We start from the raw sequence: 21,582 nt of genomic DNA, 5'->3' as shown, positions 1-21,582 counted from the left end.
CCCTGAATTCAGGAAGACCCGAGTTCAAATCTGGTCTCAGACACTTAACACTTCCTAGCTGTGTGACCCTGGGCAAGTCACTTAACCCCAGCCTCAGGGGGAAAAAAAAAAAAAAAAGAGTATTGGTGCTCTTAGGACCCTATTTCCTGAAGTTAGTCCTAACTTACTCCAGGAAAAAGGGAGATATTGGCCCCCAGAGACATGGTGGAACAGCCGCTGCTTGTGATTTCTTGGTAATGAAGCAGGTGTTGTGATCTGGTCTTCTTCCTTCCCTTTTGCTGTTCTTCTTGGTCCCCAGCTCTACTTCCCACATCTGTTGCAGGGTATTACCCGCCTCCCACCATTATCAGTCAGTGTCAGGAACAGCTCTTCCCCTTGTCCCAGGCAGCTGGGCTCCCACTCCCATCCCAGCTCCGTCTCTGAGCCCCTGACACAGGCAAGTTTGTGTTCTGCAGCCAAGAGCTGTGACTGCCTCTCCCTGCTGGCTGCATGGAGCCCGGAGGAGATGAGATGTGGATTGTTCTTCCTGGGCTTCACCTATGCCAAACTTGCCTACTCCTCTCCCTCTTCCAGGCCTTCCTGAATCAGATTGCCTCCAGGGAGCACTGGATAATCAATAATCCCCAAGATGGACTTTGAAGGAGGCTTGTAACCCTGTGGGCAGTTTCCCTTTCTATTTGTCAGTTAGGAAACTGCCTGCTTTGACACCCAAGAGATTGCCCTTGATATGGATTGTTCTCCCTTTAAGAAACTAATCCTTTCAGATTGAGTTATTCTTTTCTGATTCCCAGCCCTTCCTAGCTGATGCTATTTCTGATTGATGTTATCAATCAGAAAACTAGGACCTTTGATTCACAAATCCTGTCAAAAATTGAATTCTAATAGGAGATCCTAGCTCTCACAACTCCCACCCAGATCTGGGACTCCACCCACAGCCCCTTTAGCTAAATCTTTTTATAAAAGAGCCAAGCTGGAGTCCTCTCTTTGCAGAGGTTCCTAACATGGCAGCCTGACGCCTGGCATGCCAAGGGTCTCTGCCCACTGGAACACTGGTTCCGGTGCCCGCTTCTCTTTACCTACACACCTTTTACTAACTAGACTTTAACTTCACTTCCAAACCCCAAAATAAACCTCTTGTATCAATCTAGATTTTCGGGTCTGTAAATTACTTTACAGAGCACTCTTGCACCACTACTAGACCTCATTTAACTCTTTATTCTTGTGCTGAATCCAAAGCGGTTGCAGGGGACCTCTAACTCCCTGTGCCCCGAACCAGCCACTAGATCTCAATTAAACCCTAATTTCATTTAGATATCCCAATTCTAGACCTCTTCATCCTGAGCATCTGTGCGAGGACTTTGTCACAAGGGAGAGGAAATGGGTCTGGGCAGTTAAGTGAGAATGGAGCTAAACCCGTGTGTCTTATGTTTCTGTAGCAGTTTTATTGTCAAGACACTGATTGATAGGAATTAGAATGGACAGATGGCCCATTGGTCTCTTCTCTCCATTGTGTTTGGTATCATGTATATCTGGGCATATACTGTGGGTCGACCAGTGAACAGAGCCATCTTTACTTGGAGAGGAGGAAGAGGGTGAGTTGGATCGTTTTGGGAAACTCCCTGTCACTTTCAGCAAACTTACCTTCTCCATAGTTTCTAATGTCACCATTTATCTTGGTGTGCTACATGGCTGTGAATTATAGAACACTGTTATCTGACAAAAGAATTGTGGATCAGGGCAGGGGAAAGGCTTATTATGGTAGGTATAGATGGGCTGTGGCTCATGACTGATGCAGGCTTGCATGGGGAGATCTCAACGTTAAGAGAGATCATCAGAGAGGAGGAGAGCTAATGGTGGGACAGCCTGTGTCTTACATAATTCCTATATAGTGTTAAGAGGAAGGTCACAGGAAGGTGCTTAGGACATTGAGTGGGTCCCTGTGAAGGTTTATTCTGGAGTATATGGAAGTCCAGGTTGAAAAAGGTATGCATGGGTTTTGATTTACAACACTGATAGGTTTTGACTTTCAAGAGTGAAATGCTGTATGGCTACAAGCAGTACAAGGATTTTCTCTCTGGAGCCTCACCCTACAACCCAGGGAGCCAGATAATGCAGATTGTGAAGGTCTTAGGAGGTCTGGCGTGGCCAAGGTCATATAAATAAGGAGGGGGATGGGAGGCCACTTGGGAGCATCTTTTAGAAAAGTTTTGTTGGTGATGTTTTTAAAAAATATTATCGCTCCATCTCTCTTCCCCCAAGCCACTTTGAAGCCTCTCCTCTAACAAATATATACTGTCAAGTAAAACAGATTCCTCTATTGACCATGTTTGAAAATGGATGCCTCATTCTGCACTTGTCTGTCCCTTTCTGCTGAGAGGCCAAAGGTTTGCTCTCAGTTGTTCTCCGTGGCTCCTTGAGACTAGAGAGTGTTTTGTCCTTGTAACTCCAGATCCTGGCACATAATGAGCCCCGAATGAATGCTTTTTTGATTGATTGGTTCTGAATTCTGGAGTGTTGTTCACCTCATTGTTTTCCTTTCCCTGATTGTGGGTCTTGTGTAAAATTTTCTCTAAGTTCTGTTTATTTCATAACAGTATTCTCTCTCTCTCTCTCTCTCTCTCTCTCTCTCTCTCTCTCTCTCTCTCTCTCTCACACACACACACACACACACACACACACACACACACACACACAGTCTGTTCAAGCATTACTTTCACCAATTTTTCACTGCTTTTATACATAGGAAAGCACTTATTATCGTTCAGTCATTTAAGTTGTGTCAGACCTCATTTAGGGTTTTGTTGGATTTTTTTTGGCAAAGATACTGGAATGGTTTGCTATTTTTTTTCCTCCAGCTCATTTTACAAGTGAGAAAACTGAGGCAAACAGTTAGGTGACTTGCCCAGTGTCCTGCAGTTAAGTGTGGCCTGCCACTCCATCCACTGTGCTGCCCAGCTGCCTGCTATATAAGACTATGTACTCTGTTCTTCTAAGGCAGGAGTTTGATCACTTTCCAAGCATCCTTTGGGTGAGAGAATGACTTTGAGCTGGGGTTCTCTTGTAAGTGGGAGGTGGGATAGAGGCAGGGGATTGGTTCTATTAGAAGAACTGGGGTTTGTCTTCATTGGGGATCTGAGATCTGCACATCTCTGGTCTTCAGGGCCTTATCACCTCCTGTTGCAGGAGAGGATGTTCCGGGATGTCTGTGCTTTACTGCATGAAAAACAAATCTGACTTAGCTGCTACTTCCTCTTCCACCCTCTTTGTGAACAACAGGAAATGCAGGTACTGTGCAAGTCTAGGAGCTTTTAAAAACTCCTTGAGAAGTCAGTGTTTATTGGCCAAGGGATCTTAGACCTCTAATGCAATTACTTTTGCAAATCAGTCAGGGTGGGATGTCCTGGAACCCTTTGGGTGATATCCCCATTACTCTGAAGTGAGCACATAGTGTGGCTGGCTGAGGACTTAGGTTCAGATCCTGACTCTGCTTGTCACTCCTCTGGGCCTTAGGGTACTCATCTCTAAAATGTAAACAGTGTATTGGATAGCCTTGGGGTCCTTTCTCTTATCATTTGACCCCAAGTTGATGTTTGAATGGGAGATCCGGGTCAAACAGAAGCCATGGCAAGAAAGGATTTGAGATTGACAGCCACAAGGGGCTTCAGAGGCCGTCTAATCCCGCCCCTACCTTTTATAGATGTGGTCACAAAGTATATCTGGTAGGATTTGAATCTGGTTTCTCTGGCTCCAGAGCTATGTTGAAAAGAAAGTTCTTTCTGGAGGTGCTGGAGAAAAATCTGTTTGTATAGATACATTTCTATCAACCCTTGTCTTGTATCATTTTAAAAAATGCTTAAAAACAGAGGCTGTTAAACCTCAAATCCTTTTGATAAAGTCCTTAAAACATCATAAACCCTTAACCAGGTTATGAGTTCACCTACGTGTTCTCCGGCAAGATGGTACTTGACAGTTGTTTTTTTAAACAGTTGTTTAAGATCCCATCTCAGGATCTGACCTACAGGTCCACCTACAGAATCTCTCTGCAGTCTACCCTGAATCCCATCTGTCCTTGGTTAGTCCTGAATGTAACTTCTAGTGCTTGTGAGGCCTAGAGTAGAATGTGATAGTCGGTCCCAGAAGCAGAAAGACTCGGGCCTGCTCTGCTGCTGCCGGGTTACTTAAAACGGGGATAGGAATACTTACCTCCCTTTGTGCTTCCAACTTTGCAGGGTTGTACAGTGCCCTGCGCAAGAGTAGGTGCTTAATAGGTGCTAGTTGACTGACTGGATGGTTGTGAGGAAAACCCTTTGTACAAACCACTCTGAGCCAGGAGGAGCTGGCCCTCTGCACGGGCTAGCTCTCTGCTGCTGGTTGCTTGTTTGCCTTGTTCCTCAGATTTCTTATCTCTCCTCTGAGCCCTCCCTCATCTGTCTTCTCTTAGGGCTGGGCTTGTCTTAGAAAGCTAGAGAGAAAAAGCTATTGCTTTGGGGGATTTTACCCTAAGGAGGCCTAACACCTCTTGGGTGCTTAGAAATCTTACCAGCTGTTTCCCAAAGAGTCCCACATGTTTGCAGGTTATGGGAAAGTCAAGGAAGGTTATCATTCTCTGTCTCTTTCTCTCTCTCTCTCTCTCTGTCTCTTTTTCTCTGTCTCCTCTCTCTTTCTGCCTGTCTTTAATGTTTTTTTTTTTTATTTCATTAAATATCTTTAAAATTTTAATATTCATTTTTTACAATTTTGCACTCTAATGGAGGGAACACTGAGGATCTGAGAATGAAAGGGATTTGTCCAAGATCATAGTAAGTCAGCAGTGGAACAGGGCCTTCTGTGGTGTGACGCTCAGCTGACTGATCTTGTCTTCATAGCATTAGGATCCAGACCTTTGTTTTTCACTGATACGAAGTGTTTCCGTATTCCAGTGACCAATGCAAGCCCGCATATGAGGGTTACCTGACTTAGGGTGTGAAGCCAGGGGGTTTCAAAAGCAAGACTTGAACTGAAGTTTTCCTGAGCCTGAGGGCAGGCTCTCCACTGCAGACCACTGCCTCTTCCTGTCTCCTTTGTGCCTGGAAAATGAGGGAGTTGCAAGAAGAAATAGGGAAATCATATGAATCTTTGATCAGCACCTGGAAGGGTTATATCAGTGGCTCAGAGACCTTTTGGCTAGGACCTGAGGCTAGATGATAGGGATCTCAGTAAGTTAGCCTTTCTGTGGAGTGCATGTTTGGAAGGAGACTCAAAATGTATTTTTCCATTTCTATGGGGGAAAAACACTCATCAATATGATGATGGCCACCTGGTCTCCAAAGGGAGATCTCAGGAAGAGGGCTAGTGAAACCAGGATTAGATTGTGTGGGGAGGAATCAGCTTTAGATTTGGGGAGCAACTGCATTTCTAAGAGATTATCTGACTTGAAGGCAAGTTGTAGAATCTTTTCCCAGATGTCTTTGTAGAGAAAGAAAGGTATTTTTCTTGAGACAAGGACCTGAGTCTCTCCTTTCTGTTCCTGCTCTGGTAAAGGAGAGAGAGGAATAAATTAAGGACCTAAAAATGTCTTTTCTCCAGTTTCTTCTTGGACTGCCAAGCCTAGCTATTGTAAGTGCTTCAGGATCTTGCCTTTTTTTCTTCTTTACCCTCCCCCTCCCCTTTTCCTCCATGGGTGGCCTGGTATTTGGCTGGTACTCCTTCCAGGTGCTGTGCCTGCCTCTGACTGGGGCAGCACCTGGGAGTGACTCAGGAAGAAGCCTGCCTGGGCCTGTGGGTTGAGCTCCTTGCTTCCCCTTCAAGCTAAGGGCTCCTAAAGCTTCTGACAGTGAGGGGTGGGACATGAACACTACTGTGTTCCCTATACCTGTATGTCTAACCTCTGGCCTTGGAAACACATTTCTAACTATGTCCAAATATGATCTGGAGGACTTTCAGGTTTCGGCTTTCTGCGTTAATCGCTGTACCTGTTTCAGCAATACCAGACAAAGTCTCTCTCCTTACCTTAGTGGCAGTGATGGAGCCCAGAATTGGCCTGGGGACAGTGGAAGTATAAACTCAGCAGCTAGCTCCTTGCAAGTAGCAGTCTAGTCTGACACACAGTAGGTGCTTCAAAAAGCTTGTTGCTTGATTCCATAAGGTCATATTGTAAGGTCTTAGAAACTTTTCAGGCAGTTTTTTTTTTTAATCTTGTAAAATATTTTATTGATAATCTTTTATTATTTCCCAGTGATTTGCCTCTGTTATAGAACCCTTCTTTGCAACAAATCGGTCCACTCAGAAACAAACAAATCAGCACATTGTCAGGGATTGAAAATGTATGCGTCATTCTGCACTGCTGGCCCCCCTCTTCTCTTCCAAGTGGAAAAAAGACATGCTATTCCATCAAAGTCATGGTTGGACATGCAGTGACTATAGTTCTGAAGTCCAGCGCCATTCCTTTCAATGACACATAGCCTTGGTCCTATGAGGAAGACCAAGCCTGGAAGGATGAGGTTTGCAGAAACTAATAAAGCTGAGCCTGGACTCCACTGTCCCACTGTACATGGAAAGCAGTCAGTGCTTGTCCACAGTTATTCTGGCATTAGAAAAGGGGCCTTCAGGGAGCACCAGGCAGTCAGGTCCAAAAAGGTAATATTCTAAGGAGCCAGAGTTAATACCTCTGCTCCTCCTTAGTAATAGCAGGCCAGATACTCATTTTCTTACATTTATGTGGTCTCCAGAAGGGCAGAATCTCTTGATTTTGACTTGAAATGTTTATTTTCCTCGTTGGTCCCTCTGTCCAAGACAGTTCCCTCTGGATTTGGTGCCTCTCTAAAGTCCACTTGACAGTTGATCTAGCTAGGAATGAGCTAGAAATAGGAGGGAATGTAGATTTTTCTCCCTCCTTATCCCTGATACTGTATTTAACACTTCCCATTGAAGTCCAAAGTCATAACAATTTGACCTTGGTCTTCCATCTGTGATGACTCTACCTCCTTGCTCTAAGATTGGATTCCCTAAATTCATATTTCCATTCCAGGATCTGGTGTGTTTAGAAGTCATCATAAGACATTCTGGATTTGGACTCAGACTGAAAGATTCTTTGTTAAGTAAATTTAACTATATTGCAGAGTGGCTTTTTTTATGCAGACTACAAATATTTACACAAATGCTAGACTCTCAAAGGAGAAATACTCCCATTTTTATGACTAAATTAATGCTCTTTTCCAAGTTGTTGGAATTTGTAGCTTTCTGTGGAATTTAAATGGGTCTGAGCCCTGAATATCCAGACCTGATCAGGATAAGTGAAGCCTAGATTTTTACAAAGATATTCATTTCTCTTGGACCCATAAAATCTTATTTTGCCATCTATAGAGTTAGGAAGAATGAATCATTGGTCCTCATGTGAATGACATTTATGTATACCACCATCCAAGGATGTCAAGCCAATCTGCGTTGCTGGGAGGAAAGTATAGGAGCTAATATTGCCTACTTCTGTTTCTCCTAAAGATAGTTACCCACTATAGACCCCACTTGCACTTAACAGAGTGTCTAACATGGCAGCTACATTGTAGGAACGTGTTGCTTTCCATTCTAGGTATGGATGGCTTTCTTTCTTTCTTTTTTTAAATTATAGCTTTTTACATACAAAACATATGCATGGATAATTTTTCAACATTGACACTTGCAAAAACTTCTGTTCATACTTTTCCCTCCTTCCCTCCACCCTCTCCCTTAGATGGCAGATAGTCCCATACATGTTAAATATGTTAAAGTATATGTTAAATGCAACATATGTATGCATATTTATACAGTTATCTTGTTGCACAAGAAGGATTGGATTTAGAAAGAAAGAAAAAAATAACCTGGGAAGAAAAAACAAAAATGCAAGCAAACAATAATAGAAAGTAGAAATGCTATGTTGTAGTCCACACTCATTTCCCAGTGTTCTTTCTTTGGGTGTAGCTGGTTATGTTCATTACAGATCAATTGGAATTTATTTGGTTCCTCTCATTGTTGAAAAGAGCCATGTCCCTCAGAATTGATCATCATATAGTATTATTGTTAAAGTGTACAATGATCTCCTGGTTCTGCTCACTTCACTTTATATCAGTTCATGAAAGTCTCTCCAGGCCTCTCTGAAATCATCCTGCTGGTTGTTTCTTACAGAACAATAATATTCCATAACATCTATATATACCACAATTTATTCAGCCATTCTCCAATTGATGGGCTTCCACACAGTTTCCAGTTTCTAGCCACTACGAAAAGAGCTGCCACAAACATTTTGGCACATACAGGTCCCTTTCCCCTCTTTAGTATTTCTTTGGGATAAAAGCCCAGTAATAACACTGCTGGGTCAAAGGGTATGCACAGTTTGATAACTTTTTGAGCATAGTTCCAAATTGCTCTCCAGAATGGTTGGATTCTTTCACAATTCCACCAACAATGTATCAGAGTCCCAGTTTTCCCACATCCCCTCCAACATTCACCATTATCTTTTCCTGTCATCCTTGCCAATCTGACAGGTGTGTAGTGGTATCTCAGTTATCTTAGTTTGTATTTCTCTGATCAATAGGGATTTAGAGCACCTTTTCATATGACTAGAAATAATTTCAATTTCTTCATCCAAAAATTGTCTGTTCATATCCTTTGACCATTTATCAATTGGAGAATGGATCGATTTCTTATAAATTAGAGTAAATTCCTTATACATTTTGGAAATGAGGCCTTTATCAGAACCTTTAGCTGTAAAAATGTTTTATGGATGGCTTTCTGCCCAGTGTCAAAGAACTGTTTGAACAATCTGTCCTACCACCTGTGATCTTTCCTAGATGAAAGCACCCTCTACAAATGTGAATTGTTATCTTTCTCATCAGAGCTCTCTGAATTTTACATCACCTTTCATCTCCCCTGCCCTCCACCAGCCTCTACCTCCAGCGAAAGATTTTTTAGGTTTCTCCATAGCTTGATTTGAGGACTGAAGAAAGTATTTATGTCTGGAGTGGTAAGAACTGCTTGTGTCTGGGAGTGCAGAAGAATAAATTCTTTCTGGAAACATTTATCTGCATGAATCTCTGAATGCCATGCTTATCAGAGAACAGAGTGACTTCCAGAGAATCTACTCACTGAACATTTTCCAGTTGACATCATTTATGTTTTGGAGGATTGTCCGTGGAGGAGGGAACTGATAATGTCAGGTTCAGAGCAACCTACATTCCTGTCCCCTTCCTGACAGTCTATAGCCAAGAGGAAGCAGATGAGGAAGCATTAATGCTGGAGCCCAGCGGTTTCTCCACCCAAGTTTGAGTGAGCCCCTTCCTTGGGACCCCTCTGGTAGCAGATGTTCTAGATTTAAATTGTTTTCTTATTAGACATTTGCATCTCTGGGCTGATCTGGCTTTCATCAGTTGGAAACTCCTATTGCATCATCATTGCTGTGCTGGCTTTGCCAGGGAATCAGCTGGCCAGCTCCCTGCTCTTGGGAGAATTCAATTGGGGTTGTTGCTGGGTGTGTGTGTGAGCATACATGTGTGTGTGTGTGTGTGTGTGTGTGTGTGTGTGCGCGCGCGCACACGTGCATTCACACAGGCACTTGGGGGCTGGAGAATAGAAGTTTTAACCTGGGTCTTTGAGTGGATGAAAAGTTTTCTCAGATTTTTAGTGACTGTGGCATTTTTTTTCCAGTCTTTAATCCAGGAGACTCCTGAGAAAAAACTGGAATTGGAGAACCTACTTTCTGCTACTTAACTTATATAAACTTGGGCATCAAGTTCCTTTTCCTCTCTGAGCCTCAGTTTCCCCATCTGTAAGGTGTGTGTGTGGTGGGAGGGAGGGAGGGGGGAGGAGAGGGAATGACAGACCCCAGCACTAAGATTCCTTCCAGCTTGGACATTTTATGATCGAAGGCCTGAGATTATTTTTTTGCCAAGCACAGCTAAAGAATTTGGGATTAAAATATGGTTTGTTCTTTGCTCCTGACCCAGTGAATTGTGTTCCCTAAGTTCTTCCTAGAGTGGAGAAGGATAAATATAAGAAATTGGAGACTTGGTTGTATTTGAATTAACCCATTTGAAGCAACCCTAATTTTAGTTGTAGTCTATCAACCTAGCTCAGGGTGTGAAACTTGAAGCATTTTAAATTATAAGATTCTGTAGTTAGGAAAATGGCTCTTCTCTCCTTCCTGCCTGCCTCCAGCTTCCCTGGCTTTAACTAATGTCTTTCTTTCACCTGCTGGAGAGCACATTGTAAGGGGATGGGGTCGAGTGGCCAAAAAGCTACATAGGCTTACATTTTTAAGTGGAGCCCTTGCTTGTGATTCTTGGAGTGATTATTTTCCTGAAAGTTCCTCAATAAGGTAAAAGAGGTATTCTTGTCTTGTAATCCTCCTTGTCTCTAGTTGTAGCATCCAAGAAGGTGTGATTAGGAGCAGGGGGTCGATGAGTGGCAGATGTGGGTCCTGTATTCCCCAGCTGGGGGTGTCAGGGGTCAGGGACAGTAATATTTCTGGCCTGGAGTCTCTTGAAACACAAAGAATTGCAAGATTCCCTTGTCCCCTCTTTCACTAGGGTGATCCTATCAAAGAACCTAAACATGTGGCAGTGAAGATGGGTTTTCCTAAATATCTTCAAAGTGTTATGGAAAGCTTTGTTGGACAGCAGTCCATTCACCCAGCTTGGTATAACTTTTCTATTTTGAGAGGACCCAGAAATAGAGCTGGGTTTGTCCCTGCCTCTCTGGTTTGGGTCAGGCCCATTGCGGCAGGAGACCTGTGATTATTGAGGTAGGCTGGGGGTGGTCCCCTGCATGATTCTGGGCCTCAGTCATCCTTGCATTTGCAGTCCTCACCTCCCTGGGGTTGGATCTAATTGTATATCCGCAGAATCTCAGAGCTGAAAATGAAACTCTTCTGAAGTCACTTTTGAAAGACCGTCCCTATAATTACCTGCCCTGAGACAACAGACAGGACGTTTAGGCACCCAAAATATCAGACTGTTGGGATAGCTAAAACCACCTCTCGCAAGCTCACAGAAGATCTTTCTTTTCTATGTTATTTATATTCATCTGTGCCCATGTAGAATGGGAGAGACTTTTAGACTGTTAAGAGAAAAGAGATTTAAAATACTTAAAATTTAGTATATTGAAATCTAAAAAATAATTAAATTATCTTCTCAAAAGATGGTTTCCTAGCTCAACTGTAGTATCAACTGAATAAAATAACATCTGACATTTGGCTGGGTGATTACTTTTACCCCTCTACAAGTTCTGCAAATGAACCCCCTTTTTATTTTTATGCTGTTTCATAGATACACTCTCAAAACTGTTGTCCTCCATATTCACTGCTGTTTCACTAAATATCCAATTCTCTCTTCAGTTTTTAGGATGACAGCTCTAGAATTGAAAGGGACCCCAGATGCCATTATGTCCAGCTTCTTTCTTTTCTAGATAAGGAAATGGAGCCCTAAAAGGGGGCCTGACTTGCCCCACATCAGTAATGTTTGAAGTAGAATTTGGATCTGACTAGTTAAGTATGGTATTATTGCAATTATTTGAAGTTTACCTCTTTCATACTTCATGAGTCACCCTCTAGTTTTATTAAAGTTAAATTGGATGGAGGGGAAAAAAGAATTTGAATCTGGGTCCTCTATCTCTAGAATCAGAGCTTTTCTAATACTCTAATCTACATTCTGGTCCCCTTTCACTCTTAAATATCTCTGATTTACTAATTATGCACTTGAATTTATTTTCCTCCTTCCTATATCCCTTAGTTCTTCTATGTAAGCTTATAGCATATTCTTTTTTTACTGAGACCATTTGTATCAATTTTAGACTGTTATATAGTCTGTTTCCTAATATAGTTTCCCTTTCCTCCTCATCCAAATAACCCTTCCTTGTAACAGAGTAAAAAAAAGGAATCTATTCAGTATTCTACACCCATAGCGGCTGCTACCTCTACCAAAAAAGGAAGGAATCTTTGGGCTTAAGGAGATCTCAGCTCTCCAGGATTCCTCTGTTCTGGGGCTTGGGAGGGTTTTTCCTTGTCTCTCATTAACCTCATCACCAGCCTCCATTACTTTTCCTCACCCCAGTATTAATATCAACAGTAACAACTCTTTTTGTCTACCTTGCATCCCTGAGCTGCTGACAAATAGCATCTCATATCTTGTGATGGGAGTGCCCACATTTCCTCTTTCATTTTTATAGGTGGAGAAACTGAGGCTGAGACATCAAGAGAGGTTTGTCCAGAGCCTCATGACAAGTCAGAAATAGGCCTCCTTTCATTACTTAAGACCTAGTTTGCTCAGTCCAACAAATATTTATTGAATAAACATTGACTGGGTGAGCCTCCTGCCCTGCACTGGTCAGGTCCCTGAGGAACACGGAGGTTTGGCAAGGCCCACCCAGGATTAGAGCTCATTCTCCTGAGCATAGTTGGTAATTGTGCTCCTGCTATGTGGCCTAGCTCCCGTGACCTTTTGGAAAAATAGAGATGGTATGCTATCTCTTTCCCTGGGGAGTGATGATAAATGAGTGTTTATAAGCTTGGTGGAAATGGGAAGGAAGTTACAGTGCTAAGCCAACAAACAACCTGCTTGTTGTATAATGGGCTAAATCTGTACAATGATTTGGGTTCATTTTCCCATAAAGGAAAGAGAGAGAAAGAAAGAGACTGTTACCTGAGCCTGGGGGACCCTCATGCCTTGAATTAATGTGCTTTAATCGGATCAGCCCTGGCTGGAGAGATTTGAATCACGCCTAGGTCACCACCTTACCTGCATTCAACCCAAAGCTAGTCCTTCACAAAGAAGAAAAAAAAACACAACTCTGTTAAGTCTTTTGTTCCAAGTGACTAATCTCTTTTGGGTGTTCCTGCATGTCTTACTTAAGGATCCATTTAAGTCTTTTGGAGTCTGTCATCTGACTCTCCAGTAGGGAGGCCCAGGTTGGTAGGGTGGGGAATAGGGGAGGGGCAGGTGGGACAGCTAGATTTTGAATAGTCTCAGGTTCCAGTCTCAACAGGAGAATCCATCTGCAGCCTTGGAACAGTATCTGATGGCTTCCAAACTCCTTACCGATTATATAATTCGCGCAGAGCTGAGCTATGGGTCTCCATGGATTGTTCTTAAAATCATTGTTTTCTAGAGTCCAGTTTCTGCCTCTCCGAGGTACGATCCGTGTATGATATATAGCCTTTCTCCCCAACCTCTGTGCTGTCCATGATTCACTGAAAGGTTCTCAAATTCTGAAAAGTGTATCTTGGGAATCAAAAGTGGGAGACTGGAGGAGATGGGGAAAAATTCGAGAGATTAGAAAGAACAGGTTGTTGGAGGCCGCTTGAAAAGACATTGATAATGAAGTTCAAGATACTGTGTGATAAGAAAATAAAGAGGCCAAATTATATAGACATGCAATGCTAAGATAAAGTGTTGTTCAGTTGTGACCTACTCTTTGTGACCCCTTTGGGGATTTTGGTGGCAAAGCTATTTGCCATTTCTTTCTCTTATTTTACAGATGAGAAAACTGAGATAATCAGGGTTAAGTGACTTGCCCAGGGTCACACAGCTAATCAGCATCTGAGCCTAAATTTTAATTCAGGTCAGCCCAGTGCACTATCCACCATGCCACCTACATGTTCTAAGAAAGTAGACATATGGAAAGAGCACTGAATTTGGAGTGAGGGATTCTGAGTTTGAATCTGCCATTTGCTTCCTTATATGGGTGACTGTGTAGCTCTGTTGGACAAAGGCGATTATGAGGAGACCAGTCCAGCGCTGCCCTGGGTAAGCTTCCTCAGGCCTCATTTTCTCGTTTGTAAAATTACTCCACGACCGAGAGATTTCTTTCATGTCTTGACCCTGTGATGATTCGGTGAGAAGAAGGCCTCCCTTGCCTCCCCTCCCACTCTATTGAAGACCCTCCCTTTGCTAGGGAATTCAGCCTGAGCTTCAGTGTCTGTTAATAGCTGACTTAGTTTAGCAGGCAGGCCATTTTCCAGGAAACAAAAAGTGGGTTCGTATGTGATAGTGAAACTCTGGGAAACCCTGCCAGAGCCGGAGACAAAGTAAGGGAGGGGTGGGTGGGGTGCTCTCTGTGGGTGGAGTTGATCAGAGAAAGCTGCGGAAAGGAAGTGGTGATTATGGATTGACCCAGAATTGTGGATAGAAGTATTGAGCTTGGAATCAGGAAGAACCAGGTTCGAGTTCCATCATCCTGGCTGAACAAGCAAGCCGGTTATTCTCACAGCTTCAGTTTCTTCACCTGTAAAAAATAAGAGGATTGAACTTAATTGCCTCTTGAGTCTCTTCTAGCTCTGTCTGATTTTGAGAGCTAAGCCATCATTTGTGCAGAATAGTTGAAAAAGACAGTCCCCAATTAATCAGCAAGTATGTGTTAAACATTTACCATATGCCAGGCCCTGCATTAGATGCTGGGGGGGATAAAGAAAGACAAAAATACGGTCCTGCCATGGAGGAGGCCATGGGCAAACGATCACTTACATAAAAGATGGATGCCCTGTGGTAGGTGGGGGACCATCTCAGAAGGAAAACACTGGAAATGGGAGATTTGGATGGGCTGGTGTCAGTGTGACTCATCAGGGGATGAGAAGTTCTGAGTCACTCCCTGACTGGTTTATAATCGGGGATTCTACATGCCAGTTTCCCCGAGAAGTAGAGGCACAGAGAGTTTCCAGGCTCATAGTCAGAGATGGAGTGAGGATTAGCATCTGGTTCTGGAGGATTAGGCCTTGTAGGCCTTTCTCCATACTGGCCCAAGGGCTATAGCTATGAAACTAATTACTATGCCCTGGAGTTTTCCAGAGCCCTGAAGTGCTTTCAAAACTGCCTCTTTCTACAATACCAACTTAAAGAAATGGAAAAATGGATGGGAATGGAGGATATTACACACAAATCCCCAAAAGGGACCTTACAGCCCAGAGAGGATGAGGTCATAAAATGAATCTTAAAAGCTTGGGGTACTTCTTGAGCCCTCTCTGGAAATGTCCTTGAGCTACATTGCCTCCCAGGTATGCTCCTCTAGGATTGTTTTCTAAGATGGCATTCTGCTGAGGGTCCTTTTATCCTTTACTTTATTTAAGCTGGTATGACTTGAGAAGTACTGGTTTCTGAGTGTTTCCTAGGATTCCCACAGGCTCCCTAAGGATCATTGGATTTTCCATCCCAGGCATCTCCTAACCTAAAAACAAGCTGCTGGAAAAAAAGGTTCTGATGAATCATTTGATTCAGTTATCTACAAGATCATCCTACAGAGGAGGCTTATCTTCTTCCCTCCCTGTGACCTGGCTGGTAACCTGGACTCCCTGTCTGGGATGGAGATGGTCATTTTCTCAACTGCCCTCTGCCTCTCCATCCTACCTTCTCTTCCCTTTCCTCTTGTGTTGGATGATCCTAGAGATAACCATCCCCTAGCCCATGGCTATTGGGATGCATGGGCCGTCCCTCCCTGAGCATGGCCAGTCAGGGCCACGTGGAGCTCCACCAAGATGAGAACCTTCTCTTTTCATGGGTGGGTGAAGTGAGTGTATTTGGGCTAGGCGTGCTTGCTCCTGCCTCTTGGCAGATCCAGCACGTGCACCCTGCACGATGCTTCCCAGGCCTGGGCACGTACTTGTTCTCATGTTGCCACCCCCACCCCCCTTCAGTCCACCCACCTAGCTTTCTCCCTGCATGTAGCCCACCCCCGGATCCCACTGCATTCTGCTCAGAGACTGTTCTAAAGATTATTCCATCAGCCTCCCCTGCCATCTCCCCACACACCCTCTCAGAGTTTCCAGCAGTCAGGAAATAAACTCCCTGACAGCTAAAATGGAGCTGATTTTCTCTGCCTTTGGCTTCCTAAGCTATCACCCCACCCTGCTGGAGAGTTGTGATGGACAAATGAGAAGATGGGGCTCGGCTTTCAGACCTGCCCAACGGGTCTTGGACTCAGACCTGAAGTCTGCTGCTATCTCAGACACTCATCGCCTGGGTGACCCTGAGTAAAGTCACTTTATCTGTCTTAGCTGAAGTTTCCTCGTCTGTAAAATGGGAATAATAATAGTATCTATCTTCCTGGGTTGTTGTAAAACACTTTGTAAAACTTAGAATGCTCTTTGAATATGAGCTATTGTTATTTCCTTGAATTGATAAATATCTTGAATTAATAAATTAATAAAATGTTCTGTTCCTAGACCAGGCTAAATTTACTCATGTTCTTTTCACCCTTAGGGAGGAAGTGCAAGAGAACTGTGTCCGATGGAGGAAAAAGTTTACATTTGTGTGTAAAATGAGTGCTAATCCTGCCACTGGGCTTCTGGATCCCTGCATCTGCAGAGTGTCTGTCCGAAAGGTAAGCTGGTTTTTATAGGAGGCAGGGACAGTGCCTGTGAAAGGGCAGCCAATTGTTAAGTTTTTAAAAAGTTAAAGTTTGTAGGTTCTGGCTGAAGTTATGCCCTTAATCCACTGTGATTCTGCACCTTAGATTTCTAGATTGATCCAGGAAGCCCAGCTCAGGCCTTCCTTTATTGATCTTAGATGTTTCTGAGGACAATCCAGTTGGGGTGGTAAGCCTCTGGGTGGGGGTCTGGGAGACAGGAGTGAGTGACAGGTACTTTCAGTTGCCTGAATAATCCTGCTGATATAACTTCTCCTCTTTCTACAGGAGCTGAAAGGTGGGAAAGCCTATTCCAAGGTAAGAGTCATAAAACAGTACCCCAGGGTATGGCTTCCCAGAGAAAGAAATACTAGGGAGAAAGAAAAAGATATCCAGCTTTCTTGTCCCTGAACATCCCAGATTAACGCTGGGTTTTCCTAAACCCCTCTCTTCCCTCCTCATTTCTTTTGGAATAGCATTAGAAGTTTCTCAGTTTCCCTACTTTTTAATTTATTGTTGTTGTTCAGTAGTTTTCAGTCATGTCTAACTCCTTGTGACCCCATTTGGGATTTTCTTAGCAAATTACTGGAGTGGTTCGCCATTTCCTTCGCCAGATAATTTTTACAGATGAAGAAACTGAGGCAAGCCAGGTCAAGTGACATACCCAGGATCACACAGTTAGGTCTCAGGCCAGACTTTAACCCAGGATTGAGTCATCTGACTCCCAACTGGCACTCAGTGCATCATGGTTACCTCTAGCTGCCCCTTTATGTGTGAGAACTTAAATTCTCCTTGGTGTACATAAATCCTGCTGCCTCTCCTCAGTAAAGATGGAGACTCTCTCTCCTGACAGAGGGGGATATCTTTATTCTACTCCTTGTGACTCTAGAGAGGCAACATGGATGACACTTTCTGGAAGTGCCAGATAGGACCATATCTGATATCCCCATCATTCCAGTCTCTATTTGAGTTATCTGTATCTTAACTGAGGGGAATTGGCAGGGGAGAGAGAGGGGAACAGCTCTGACTTTGATCCTCTCTTCTGGACTCTGAGTTGGGATGGTGCTGGCCAGGGTACATCCTTCATCTGGATAGGCAGCCCGTTCTACTGATTCCCAGCCCGAGGTCAGGAGGAATAGTGGGGCGGGGGCCAACTCTCTGCCTGATCTCTGCTGTCCTTGAAACCTGGTCAGGTGAAAATGTGTTCACAATGGACACTTCTTCCTGACACCTCTCTGACAGTCCCTACAACCAGGCTTTCTCCTTTGGGAAGTGGCTCAGCATAGCATTGGTACCTGAAATAGCATTGGCATCTGAACCCCTAAAGAGAACAGTGCTTGATCAGGATAGGGGGGCAGGGAGGATACAGGATCTCCAGTGCCTTAGATTGAGGATCCATACTCACTGGCAGTAGTCAAGGTGAGTGCCACCTTTGGCATTCTGATAAACTCTTCCCCATGTGGTCCTTTAATCGGAACAAATTATTCTCAGGAATTGATGAAAAATGCTTCAAATACTGGGCCATTTGCATTTTTGTCTTTATGGTACTGAGTTAATTCACTTAAATGTGTCTAGCTTCTAGAGAGCCTTTCAATTTGGAGACCCCACCTACTCTCTCTCTCTCTACCTAACTCAGAATGTGTGTGGGCTCTAAAAAAACCTTAGTGTTCAAAGCAATCCAAGGTGCTACTTGACTAAGCCTTTTGAAACTCCAGAATTCACTCACCATCTCCTGACTAAAATGGGAAATTGGGCATCCATATAAAAGCCATTCTCCAGATTCCTCCCTAAGAGAGTATAGATTCAGCTGGTACCACCCTGCCTCAGCACAGATGGGCACTAATTCAGAATGCCCATCATTGAGCTGCTTGGTGAAGGGAAATTACATTGTTTTGACTCAAGGAGATTTTTTTTTTCAGCTCCGGCTTTTCCCATGCTTCTACAGGCACTGCCAGCCCCCTTTAACTCCCTTTTTCTTTAATCTCTTAATTGGTTGGATTTATCTTGAGATGCCATCTCTCAGTGGCTGCTCCAGGGAGAAGTTGTGCTCTTTCCCCCCCACTTTTGTTTCCTCAGACACGGTAGAATTTCCCCCAGAGGTCTAAGAAAGGCCTTGAAGATCAGCATAGGACTCTGGGTATCAGCACTCTGATCTTTCCTGCTGTAGCCACTTGTCCTTTACTAATGAACTCTTGCCTGGTTGTGCCATTGATTGTGAGGATTTGGAAACATTTAAACTTACTTTCTCCCCTGCCTCTTCTCCAGTGAATACTTTTTCCCCTCGGACTCTCATTTCTTTCAGGGGGGGTATATATATATGGGAGAGGTATTGAGTCCCCAGGTGTGTCCACCAGAAATCTACGGGGCCTTCAGGCTTAAAGCTGAGTCTTTCGTTGCCTCAGTCCCCTGCTCCCAAACCCAGTAGCTGCTTCTGCTCCTACTGGTAGTTTCTGACAGACCCGAATCCTTGTTTCCAGGGAACAATGTGTCAGTTTCATCGACAACAATAGCCTTTCATCTCTTGGCGTTGAAGGCCAGGGTGCATGCTGGGAAGACTGAGGACAAAGAGCCTTATTATGTGATGTGGATGTGTGATTCTGTTTTTTTCACATCATTGACCTAGTACCTTCCCTGTCCTTGGTTATGCAACAGCTCCAGGGCAGTTTAACACTTTCCTGACTGGCTCAGAATTGGCATTTCTCCTTCCTCCTTCCAGGTTAGCTTAAGTGTCCAGAACCCAGGTGGCCAGATAGTGTGCTTCCCACTCACTGTCCACAGTGTCAGTCTGCTCCTTCCTTATCTTTTCCCTTGAGGCCTGCCTCTTCCCTCATTAACTAACCATTTTATTCTTCCCCCCACCCCCATATCTCCCCCTTCTCCCCTCCCCACCCCCTTCCTCCTTTTCAGCTAGGATTTGCTGACCTGAATCTCGCTGAATTCGCTGGCTCTGGTTCCACTGTCCGATGCTGTTTGTTAGAAGGATATGATACCAAGAACACCCGGCAGGACAACTCCATCTTAAAGGTATCTCCAGAGACAGGAAGGCCAGGTTCTTCCCCTTCTGCCTGCCTCCCTCCCTCACTTCCAGCAGCTGATACGGAGATGGAAAAGCCAGACTGGAGCCACATAACATGGGAGCCACAAAGTACCTCAGAGAGCATAGATTTGGAGCTAGAAGGAACCTTTGGAGATGAGCAGATTTATCTTCCATTATTTCACATATGGGGGAGCACCATAGAGTTAGCCTTTCAAAGGACTCTTCCCTAACCCTTTTACTTCCTTGGGTGGTATCTTAGGGATAAAATGAAAGAGAAATCTGACTTTTCCATTTATCTGCCATAAACTGTGATACACTCCCTCCCTCCCACAGTGAGTGATGGTTTTGAAGGCTGGCAGTCCCCGGTCTTTATCCACACACTCATCTCTCCCTGGCCCAGCCACGTGCCAGGTTTTTAGGGGAGGCAGTTTCCTCTGAACTCTGTTGTCTTTGCTGCCTCTCCCAGGAGAGAGGGACATGAAGGGCTTCCTCCTCCAGAGGAGCCCAGTTCCTCCTTGCTATCCACACCCATCCATCTGCTTAAGAAAACAATCTGGTCCCAACAACATCCTCCTTGAACAGATAAAATATGAGCATGTTTATCTCTGGGAGAGTCTGGGGGATGTGTAGGAGTAGGGATCTTGCTGGCAGCGCTGGCTGCCAACATTAGACAGCTACGAGCCTACCAGGAAAAGAAGAATTCTCAGTGTTGGGGCCTATCTACAATTCGGGTCCTGCTGTCAGCATTTGGGTTCAGAAAACCTGATGTGAGGAGGGAGGTTTGATTTTTGTTTTGAACTGAGGAAATTTGTATTAAGAGGAAGGAAAAAGTAGATAGTAAAAGAAATCCGAAAATAGAGAACCAGACTTTCAGTGTGCTGTGTGCTTAGGACTTTAGACAGAAACAGAGCTCATGTATTTCAGGACTAGAGAAACTAAACCTGGCAAACAGAACTGCTTTAGTGGAACATTTCAGTGATGAGATGAGGGATGGCAGCTGCAGCGTTCTAGCTCATGGTCTAAAGCAGGGGCTCCTAGCCCTTTTTCTATGGAATCCTTTAAAAGTATATTGAGGCCTTCTGCTGAACCTTTCTCATATCAGTGTCTTTAAATGCACAAACTCTAAAGTATTTATGACAAAGGAAACCAATCATAATGAAATATTTATCAAAATATTTTTTAGACATCAGATTAAGAACTCTTGGTTTAGAGTATAATTTATAGGTCTTTGCCTAAATTATTATTATTGATTAGTAGTACTTTAAGTTAATAAGAAGAGATTCAAATTATTGTTAGTAGTACTTAATAAATTGATTAATAAGCTTATGAGGCTAATCATTAGGAAAATGTTACATAACCACCACAGGATTATGATCAAATTAATATTTGAAATGTTAGGTCTTCTTTAAGATGGAGAAACTAGATCTCAGAAGGAAATACTAACTATAGCTAGTATTCACATATAGTGCCTTTAGGGCACAGTGCATGTTGCTAGAATTGATTCTCCCAACCAACCCTTCCATGATATAGCTGCTATTATTACCCACCATTTTACAGATGAGCAAACCAAGGATGAGAGATGAAGTGACTTTACCATGCTCACACAACCAGTAATTGACTGAGATGGTATTTGAACACTTATTGTATCACTTCACTACTTCAGTGAAATAAATTTATCCATAGCATTCAACTAGTAACTGTCTGAATAAGGATTCACTTCAAGGTCTTGAGACTTGGTCTAGTACGTTTTTCATCATGTCTCTCTTCCCTCTCTCTGATTTTGATATTTTCTCATTTTCCCCTAACAGGTCACCATCGGAATGTCCTTGCTCTCCGGAGACCCTTGCTTTAAGACGTGAGTTTTTAACCCTTTTCTGGTGGATAAAATGTTGACGTGAGGGATGGAAGAATCTGGTCAGTGGCCAAGGTGTTGACTTTTGAGAATGGTCAGACTGGGAAAAGGAGAAAGGGGGAAAGTCTTAGAGGCTTAGATTAAAAGATAAGAGCCTGGATGGTTTTATTTTTCTGTTTGTATCTCTAGTGTTTAACACAGTGCTTGGCCTGTAGTGAAGGCTTAACGAATGCTTTTTTATGCATTCATTCATTTATTCGACTTCTTTTTGGAAGAATTAGAAAACAGACCTGAGAAGAGATTATATATTCTCTCAGTTTTGATTAGCCACCATGGCTTATAAAAATCTGGGATT

At 43.5% G+C, this 21,582-nt stretch overlaps 1 protein-coding gene across 1 annotated transcript in view; it reads left to right on the top strand.

Annotated features, from left to right (window-relative positions):
* The window catches only part of EEIG1 (estrogen-induced osteoclastogenesis regulator 1), a 41,662-nt gene that overhangs the window by 10,663 nt on the left and 9,417 nt on the right, over positions 1 to 21,582 (top strand). The window contains exons 2-5 of the mRNA XM_074293747.1: positions 16,194 to 16,314; positions 16,627 to 16,656; positions 19,246 to 19,362; positions 21,184 to 21,230. Of these exons, the coding sequence (XP_074149848.1) occupies positions 16,194 to 16,314; positions 16,627 to 16,656; positions 19,246 to 19,362; positions 21,184 to 21,230 (315 nt within the window). The remainder of the gene's footprint in view (positions 1 to 16,193; positions 16,315 to 16,626; positions 16,657 to 19,245; positions 19,363 to 21,183; positions 21,231 to 21,582) is intronic.

Source organism: Sminthopsis crassicaudata, chromosome 2 (assembly GCF_048593235.1).
Source record: "Sminthopsis crassicaudata isolate SCR6 chromosome 2, ASM4859323v1, whole genome shotgun sequence".
NCBI lineage: Eukaryota > Metazoa > Chordata > Mammalia > Dasyuromorphia > Dasyuridae > Sminthopsis > Sminthopsis crassicaudata.
The sequence above is the reverse complement of the archived record's forward strand: the minus strand, read 5'-3'. Positions and strand labels throughout refer to the sequence as shown.